We start from the raw sequence: 9679 nt of genomic DNA on the forward strand, positions 1-9679 counted from the left end.
TGGATTACTCCCTTGATAAAATTATTTTTTAAAAACTAGGCTTTAAGGAAATATCTACTACCTTTGTCTTATTACCTGAACTAGATACCTAGGAGTGGAATTGCTGGATCATATTACAGATCCATTTTTAGTCTTTTGAGGATTTCTCAGCAATTAAAAAAAAAAAGATAAACTCATGCCAGAGAACTTGCTTTTCCTTCCAAAGGCTATAAATGAACTTCCGTAAGACTTATTTATTAATATTACCCTAATTTAGATACTACCACCCATATATTTTAGAAGTAAAATATTTTTCCTTTATTCTTCCCTTCACTACCACTGCATTGTGACCATGTAATTTTATTACTGTTCTACCTTGAAATTCAAAATGTGGTGCAATAAGAAAGGAATATTCTATGGTGATCAAGTTAAAGCAGTAGTCAGCTTCTTGAGATGGTCAACCTCATTCAACCCTTCTTTGCCAACTCAGTATTCTCTTATTTTCACCTTTCTTTTAGGTCCCTAGTTAGGACTAATCTAGATCTATACGAGACTATCCACAAGAAAGCCCTGGAAATTCTGTCAACTACGCCATGGGCTGTTTTGTGACAGGTTGACTGTAAGCTGCCTACCCTCATTCAACCAGCATAGTTCATATTTTATAATTCCATTTAACTCTACTGAAGAAAGAGGTGTTTGTTTTAGATGCTTTGCAAGATGTTTTGACTGTTTGGCAAATAGTCCTTATCTAACCAAAACACATAATAAACTATCTTAATATTATATTTAATTTGTCTGTGTCATATTTAAAACCCCAAAAGCGCCTCACAAAGGGAAAAATATTATTAAAGATTTCTTTAAATGTCACTTCTAATCAACTTGTTCTGTTTGTTCTCTTTCTTTCTTTTTTATTTAAATATTTATATATATATATTTTACATCATTGTACATTTTTGTACCATGTTTGATTTCTCCTCTCAGGTGTACTCCCTGTAAAATTCCCACCACCAAGTCACCCGTGAAGCATTACCATAGTCTCTTGTGCTCTTCCCGCCCCTGTTTTAATCCCTCTCCCTCCCCCTCCTCCGCTGAATGTCTCCTATTTATAGTTGACTGCTAGTTTTGTCTTCCTTTTTTTCCCTATTCTTTTTCTTTAGCCTCCTACACTTATTCTTAAGCCAGTCTCTCTCAGATCAGTGATTCCACTTTCCCCTATCCAAAAACCTAGTGACATCTTGGATTCTTCTCTATTCTTTGTTCTCCCAATTAGCAGTCTAATGAAGTAAATTCTAGTAGTTTCATCCCCAGTGCATTTTGAATTCATTCATTTTTCTCTACCTCAATTATCACCACTAAATTTAATTCAACTCTCCCTTTCTCTTAACATTATAATTGTCAACTAAATGGTCTATCTTCTTTCCCCCAAACCTCAAATAGTAGCTTTGGTGATTTTATTTTATTAAAGTGAATCAGATTCTGTCTAAAATCATGGTTTCCACCAGAGTGAAAATTATTTTCCTTTCTGGGGCCTGCTTTGCCAGCCTTTCCCTGCCACCTTGCCTTCTGTTAGTGGATTCATATTTTCTACCCTTCACTCTTTCTAAACCTGCCAAGAGCCCTCCTGCCTCTGGGCTTTTGTATTTGCTGATTCTTGTAACTGAAATATTCTTCTCCAGTTTTTCTATAACAATTCCTCCCTTTTTTTATTTCAAGTCCCCTCACAACTATTACCTCCTCAGAGAGGACTTTCCTGACGCCTCTATATTGAGTTGCCCTCCCCTCCCCCAGTTATTCAATAATGCATCACAGTTTTCTTTCCCTAACATTTACTAAATCTGAGATTATTTATTGTTATTTACTATTATTTGTTTATTTTGCTTAGAACAACTGGGATGTAGACCTGATTTGTGGGGGGTGAGAGGATTCACCAGAGACAGAGTGGGGAGCTGAGCAAGTGGATTTACTTAAATACACTGCTGTGGGGATCAGCGGACAAGACAGTGACATATGCCATGCCATATGTGGGCTAGCTCCCTGGCTTGGGATCAAACTCAGGCCATAGCAGTGATAGCGCTGATACTTAACCCCTACGCCACCAGGGGGATCCCCATTTATTTATTGTTAATGAAATACCATTGCTTTAATCTTTGTTAATATTTAGGATTTCTCCCCTCAGGTATCATTGTTGCTCTTCCACCACCAAAGCACAAATAGTCCTCCCCTACTCCATTGTGCCCTCCTCTCCTGCTTCTCATCTCTCCTTGTCTTCCTCTCCCACCTCCCCTTTGGATGCTGCCTCAGATCTATGTTCAGTTTTCAAGGATTGGTTTTATAGTCTGTCTTTGTTTTGGTTTCTCTGTATCCCACAAATAAGTGACGCCATCTACTATTTATCTTTCTCTCTTTCTGACTTATTTCACTTAGTATAATCCCTTCCAGCACAATCCATATTGCTGCAGATGGCATGAGTTTATCTTTTTTTTTATTGCTGAGAAGTCCTCAAAAGATAAAAATGGATCTGTCCTATGTTCCAGCAATTCCACTGGAAACCTGTACTCCTATCATTACTCTTTTTTTTTTTCTTTTTAAGATTTATTTTATTTATACAAGTACTGGGTACAGTCAGAAGTGCAGGAGGGTGAGAGAATTCACCAGAGCCAGAGTGGGGAATAGAACAGGCAGACTGACGAAGTACACTGCTGAGAGGAGCAGCGGGCAGCAGGAGAGGTCTGCGTACCATGTGGGACCCTCGCCCGGCATCCAGGGATCGAACTGGTGCTGCAGAGGCTGTGGGCAGCTTCACAACCCAGTGCTCAACCACTGCGCCACCGGGGTGGCCCCCTATCATTACTCTTTAACGTAAAGCAAATTATAACTGAGAATACAAGCCCCATGAGAACAACCTCATGTGTCTGCTTCATCACTATACCCCTACCAGTGTCTGGCATACGTAGGGCTCTGTGCATATGTGTTAAGCAAAGAGGTGGGAAGGAATTCCAAAGGTTGCTAAGAAAAATAAATCAAGTTGCTTGTGATAGCCTACTTTCTCCTCCGTCCCTAGTTGAACTGAAAATGTCAAAGATGAAAAAGTGAACCATGAGTAAACATGGTAGTGAAGGTAGCTGCATAAAAGAAAATAAAAATGCTCATAAGTTCCACTTTTGTAGTAATAGAGAAGCATCTTATTGAAAGTGCTTTCTACCAAAGGAAATCCAATTTGTATTTTATAACCATATCTGTGTATTCTCTGGCTAAGGATTTTCAACATAAAGTCATAAAATTGAAAGAACAGGAAAAGAAATAGTGGCTGATATTGTGATTCAGTCCAGCTAGAAACTTAGTCATGGTACTTATTCATACAAGTTTCCCGTGACTGTTTTTTCCTTTATTAAGTCAGATTCAAATGAAATTTTGTGGTACCAGAGATTTCTTCTTGATTTATATTCACTGATCTTATTGTTGCTAGTCATTGGAAGTTGTCTGGTATTTTGTTGAAACTGTCATGTCTAATGATAAGTTACCAGAGTACAGTGTTGTTCTTCATAATACATATTAGGTGTCTAAGCAGTTGTTGAGAATGAAAAGTATTACATAAAAAATAATAAGGAATGTGATGTAAATAATGCTTACCAAGAGAAACCTGAAACTCTTAATTACAAGTAACTTTATCTCCGCTAATTCTAATTTTGTTGCTGCGCACTAGGAACTGACGTTCTACAGCTTTGTCATGTTTGAATTACGTCTCTCTCTACCCTCACTCTGCTTTCCCCGCTACCCCATACAGATTATTATGCCCTCTTTGGCACCATATGCCATGGATGTGAATTTCCCATAGAAGCTGGTGATATGTTCCTGGAGGCGCTAGGCTTTACCTGGCATGATACTTGCTTCGTGTGCTCAGTAAGTATGCTCATTTCCGAACTGAAGGGCACAGTGTGGCCATTTCTGGCCTAAATACTAGATGGAAACCCTTCAAATGCAGAAAAAATTTACAGTGGTTTAAAAAGTTATTTAGTAAAATTTTGGGCACTTTGTGAAATTTTGGGGCACACAATAAGACACTTGGTCCTTAAGAGAAAGTCCTGTTTTCAATATTCTTTTTTTAATAAGGAGACTCTATATATATTCCTTGAAACAGTAAGAGTCCTTTACCTTTATTTAATGCTTTTTTTATTGCAGTGCTTTCAGTAGTTTTTAGAAATGTTAGTACTTCTCAAAAAAGTTATAAAAATCTGGTATTGAATTACACCAAGTAAACTGTATCCATGCTCTTTCTCAGTCCGTGAATATTCTTTTGTGAAACTATAGTAAACATGCAGTAATCTATTTGTATATTTCATTTGATATTTTAATATTTGGGTCTTTTTAATCAGGAGGATAAACTCAGAGATTATCCTTGACCTATGATATATATTTATACATAGATGCCCAAAAAAAGGTACTCTGGTCAGATGTTTGATTTTTTTAAATTAGACTTTAACCAAACTATATACAGTAGTTTTCATTACCTATTGTATCAAGAAGGGAAAAAGGTGTGTTAATTTTTTCATTGGAACCAAATGCTTCATTCCCCATAGAGAAAAATAATGATTCATGATTCAAATTAATTAAAATACATTCCAGGAAAAAGTCATTCTTTATTGCTTTTGAAAGATTATATGAAATGTCAACTTATTCAACAACCAACTATAAAGTGCTTTGTCATATTATCTATTGATTGAAAAATCATTTTCTGCTTCTTAAGCATACTTGATAAGATAATAATAGTCACTTAAATAATGTTTATTTTTCAGGTATGCTGTGAAAGTTTGGAAGGTCAGACCTTTTTCTCCAAGAAGGATAAGCCACTTTGCAAGAAACACGCTCATTCAGTCAATATTTGAAAGTTAACAGGGGAAGAGAAGAAATTTGAAGAGAAGAGGAGAATTAAAATTACCAACTAATTTTCAGATTAAATATTTATATGAAGTTTTGAAAAATAATTGTGGCCCTGAGGGATAAATTCCAGCTTTTAAAACCAATTCTATGAGGAAATATTTGGCTTCATAAAGTAAAGAGACAGTTTGGCATTTATTAATACTTTTTCCTTGTAATTTCTGCCTATAAAATAACTTTTATAAAAACCAATTTCCTGGTTGGCTGTTAAATTCATCTAAGAATAAATTAGTGAAGAATTAAATTCTAGAATTAAAAAAATTCAGCCTTTATGCTGAAATAACTACTTTCCTTATTAGATAGTTATAAGTCTTTCTATAAAAGACAATGAAAATGCCTCACGCTTTATCATAAGTGAAGCATTGTATTTTTTAAAGTGTTCTTTAAAATAGTAAATAGGAGTTTAAACATAATTTTATCAGTAATTGGTGTCAGTTTTTTTAAATCACATATACATTTTTTCGGTCCTATAGTTGACTTTTCTAGCAGGAAATATCAATGATGTTATAAAAATATGTCATGCCAATAAGTAAGTCTTTTCTGTAATTCTCCCCCACCTTCCAAGGCCACCATATAGCTTATAAATCTCAAATTTTAACTTTTATTAAAATATGGGTATTTCTATTCATTGTGTATGTTTCATCCCCATATTAGTCAAACTCCATTTTTCCTTTCCTTCATCCTGAGTAAAGAACTAATTGAACAACTTTGGATTCTGATCGTGTTCTCTAAGTTTAAAGACACTAAGTAGAGAATAATGTGGCTAGGAAATAAGGTAAATCAGTATTGTATTCAAAAAAAATTTAATTTCCCCCATTTCTGGACAGATATAAATAGTTTAGATCTGTTTCAGAGCTGACCTGCTGACATATGAGGTTTTAGAACTCTCTTTTCCTGGCATTTTTTCCCCTTTAATTCTACATTAGAAAAATAAAAGAATGCCTGGAGATGTGAGAATATCTATGTTGTTTTTCTCCTGCTAGCTCTCTATCAGTGATAAATAAACCACCTCCACATAGATCACAAAGTTTGGGAAGTTTATTCACGGAGGTTGGTTTGTTAGTAGGAGACCATGATTACTCAACTGTTTTTGTTTTCTTCATTTTCAGAAAAAAAAAAAAAATATATATATATATATAGATACCACATGAAGACAGAAACAAAGATGGTAAAATTGTGGTTCCTATTGATACTAACCCAGTGAGGAAGCATAATGGCATTTGATAGTTTTTGCCTTTATTTCCAGAATGGGTGAAAGTCCATGATCCCTTTGTGTTAGAATTTAAATTTGTTTGGGACAAGGTGCTTCAAAAGTTAAGACAAAGACCAAGTCCTTCCTGCCCATCCCTCACTAATAACTTCATTCAGTTGTAGACATGTTTGTTATAAAGAGAGTTTAAGTTACAGTATTTGCCTAACTTCCTTAAGAACTTTTCAAGGCATCTGCCCTGGAAGCTGTTAATTTATGGTCTAACAGATTTATATTATATACAGATAATAATTAACTGGAGATAGAAGAATGAGAAGGGTTGACACAAAGTGGCAAATGGAGTGCCTCACCAGTAGCAACCCGACTACCTCCTCACCCTCTGACTTGTAGGGAAGCAGGAAGTGGTTTTGAAATAAAGTCCTGGAACTAAATTGTACATTATTTCTCATTGCTGCTGCAACCACCTTTAGAGGGCATACTGGCTAAGGTGCACTGTCTCGTATCTTGATGCCAGTTTTTTGCTTTACACAATGTAAAATCAGTGGGTGGATTTGTTTTTGGTGTGGTAGAGAATTTTTTGTTATATAGTTATGCTTTTTATAGTTTATATGCCAAGATAATATTTGATAAGTCAGTGGCATTTGGATATTTTCTTCAAGGAATTGTATTTGACCTGGACTTCTTATAAAATTGATTTTACATTAAGGATACATTTTTACTAAACTTTTTCCTACATATTATTCAAGGAGCTTCATGTTGCATTTCTCCAAATCTTATCCCTAAAAAGGTAAAATTGCTTCCTAATTTATCATTTAGTCTTTGTGCTTTGTCTTTCTGTTCTGTGACAAAGTTTTATATCTGTTGGTAAAACTGTTAATTCTGTGAAATAACTGTTGTAACCCAGAAGAATCTGTGTTTTCCAATAGGGGATGCCATATTTAATATACTAGCATTAACATTTTAATAACTGACACAGCACTTTATTCTTCTGGTGAGCTCCCTGAATATTTATTTTTCAGATTATAAATATTCCATGTCAGTGGTATGTTTTTAATTTTACCTCTTTTCTGTAGAGCATTTAAGTCTCTCTAGATGTATATTTTGGAAAGCTGTACTTGGTACACTACAGATTAAAATAAAAGTACATAACTCTAAAGCATCCCCTACTTGAATTTCCCAGCCCCAAAATGTTAGTGATAAGCTCAAATTTACAGCATTTCTCTAGACTTAAAAAACAAATGCCATTTGTTTAAAAAACAAATAATGCCCTCTGCTTATGTTCATTTGGAACACATTTAGAATCTAAAGCTAAGGCCTAATCATTTGATCACAACATTGACAAATAGAAATGAGTTTAACTTTTCAAAATGTTAGTATAATGTTACGTTTAGAAATCATCTACAACAAAAATATATTTATGGTGTCATTTTCAAGGGATATTATTTCAAGGGGGGCCATTTTTATAGAAAATAGTTCATTCCTCTTTCCCATTCAAGTATGAATCTGGTGTTATATTAAATTTTATTTTGATGTTTGGAGTTTAGCCATCCCTATTGAAAGGAAAGGCTTTGCCAACATAAAGGGAAAACATACTGAGTAGTTTTACACAAATGTAATGTGGCTTCAGTTTGCCCATTTTCATTCTCCAAATGTTGAGGTGTTGGGTTGGGATTCTCAATGTATCATTTGCTCATCTATTAATCTCTCAGCTGGTTCTTTATATTTTTAAGTTTGTACATGTTTCTTCTATTTTGTATACATTTCCTAACTCAAACCACATGAGAAATATAATCAGTAGAGTAATACCTTAATGTGCACATATACGCTAAATAAATGGCTGCGGTAATGTAGACAAATCCTCCTGGTTTTTCTTTTTTGGGGTGGCAAGAGTTTCCACTGAGAAATCATGGGAAAAGTATCAAGGATAGGATCAGATGTGGTAATCCTTGGGAGAATCCCTGTTTTATGATTTTTGCCTGTTATAATGTCTGCCACAAAACCAAGCATTTAAAAATGCTGTCAGATTATTCATCTTTAATCCATGGTTATATTCTGTATGTAGCATGTACACAATAAATGTTTGTGAATAGATAAGTAAGCTCTATTGTCTTTAAAAAATTCTGGCTGAAGTTACTGAAATAACCTATTATATCAGATATTATGTTCAAACAATGCAAGTTCTCATCTGTATTTCTTACATTTTTTCGTTGACCAGGGTACTTTGCTACTTCATGCTTAATTCATTCTTATCTCCTTAGCTAACTGATCTGTAACTGGGTAGGCTCACCTAATCCTTGTTTGTTGATTGGTTTAAGATTTTTTTCCAAATGTATTAAGAATAATGTTTCTGTTGCACGTTGTATATCGAAATAAAAGACAAATTCAAGTATATTTGCTCACAGTATATTAAACTCCAGAAGCCAAACTTATAAGGGCATCAAGTCTGCATCTGACATTTTAATAGCTGCTGTTTGGTTTCTATCAATCACGTCATTGCACATTAAAATGCACCGACAAAATAAGAGATCTGTCATTTCTTCGTTAAAAAACAGTAATCCAGTACAAGATTTATAGGCTTAAGTCTCAGCAGTGTATGTTCACAATAAATCCCCATTCAGTACTCAAACCAGAACAAGCCTTCCTGTCATTCAATGTTTTCTGGTCAAATGTCCCAATTTAAAATTATCAAAGGTTTTCTTACAGAACTAGGAATAAAATCCTTTTTGCCAGCGAAAGCTTAATTTAGGTTGGTGGTTTCCCTTTTTGAGTACTCTCAGACAAGATCTTGATTATATCAGAAACACATAGGTACTGATGTATTATTAGTGGGCCTGGTGTTAATTAGGGAGAATTACCAGAAGTAGTTTGCTTCATGGGAATTTATTACAGAATCACACTTGACTGATGGCAGAATAGGAGTTGCTGAGAGAGAGCAGCTCCCACTCATAACCACTAATTAATAGGGTGCCAAAATTCCACAGAGAAGGTTTCATCCCAAGTGTGGGAGCCTCACAGGGAAACTGGTTCCACTGCAGTATTTAAAATTTAAAAGAGGAAAGGAGCTTAGGCACATGACTGTCCAACAGAAATCTCAGACTGATACTGTTTTGTATTTTACTTATGAATGAGAACATTTAACTGAGAAAACACATTGCCCAAAGGTTTGTGAACGAATCCCTTTCCCTGCAAAAGTCAAAAGTAGTTGGTTGTATTTACCACACTAAGGAGATAGGCGTAGTGTTTTCAGCGTGGCAAGTGCAAGTCATTCAACTGTTCCTTGTATGAAGAGAATTTAGAACAAGCCATTTGTTTATGGAATTTTACCACTGATCTTTTGATTCCATGATTTAGAAGCTGTCTGAGTAGGTGGCAAAACTGCACCAATAATCAGAAAAGGTGTAGCTTCTACACTTTGAACCCAGAGTTGGGGGCAAACACAGTGTGTTTAGTGATTGGCACTAGTCGCAGTGCACTGGGGGAGCCCTAGCAAATGAAAGTTGGCCAAGAAGGCACTTTTTTTCTGTGTCTCTAACTGTACTGTAATCACATACAACA

General features: G+C 35.1%; 1 protein-coding gene across 5 annotated transcripts in view; it reads left to right on the top strand.

Annotated features, from left to right (window-relative positions):
• Positions 1–8686, top strand: part of PDLIM5 (PDZ and LIM domain 5) — a 237195-nt gene extending 228509 nt beyond the window's left edge. For 2 of the 5 annotated variants that reach the window (XM_037530160.2, XM_037530163.2), the window contains 2 exons: positions 3764–3879; positions 4773–8677. In XM_037530160.2, the coding sequence (XP_037386057.1) occupies positions 3764–3879; positions 4773–4862 (206 nt within the window). In that variant the 3' untranslated portion in view covers positions 4863–8677. Of the gene's footprint in view, positions 1–3763; positions 3880–4772 lie in introns of all 5 variants that reach the window. The other 3 variants (XM_037530166.2, XM_037530162.2, XM_037530161.2) reach the window with 3 other exon arrangements.
• Positions 8687–9679: the final 993 nt, after the last annotated feature.

This window comes from Talpa occidentalis, unplaced genomic scaffold (genome assembly GCF_014898055.3).
Source record: "Talpa occidentalis isolate TD23 unplaced genomic scaffold, MPIMG_talOcc4v2.1 talOcc4.6, whole genome shotgun sequence".
Classification (NCBI taxonomy): Eukaryota; Metazoa; Chordata; class Mammalia; order Eulipotyphla; family Talpidae; genus Talpa; species Talpa occidentalis.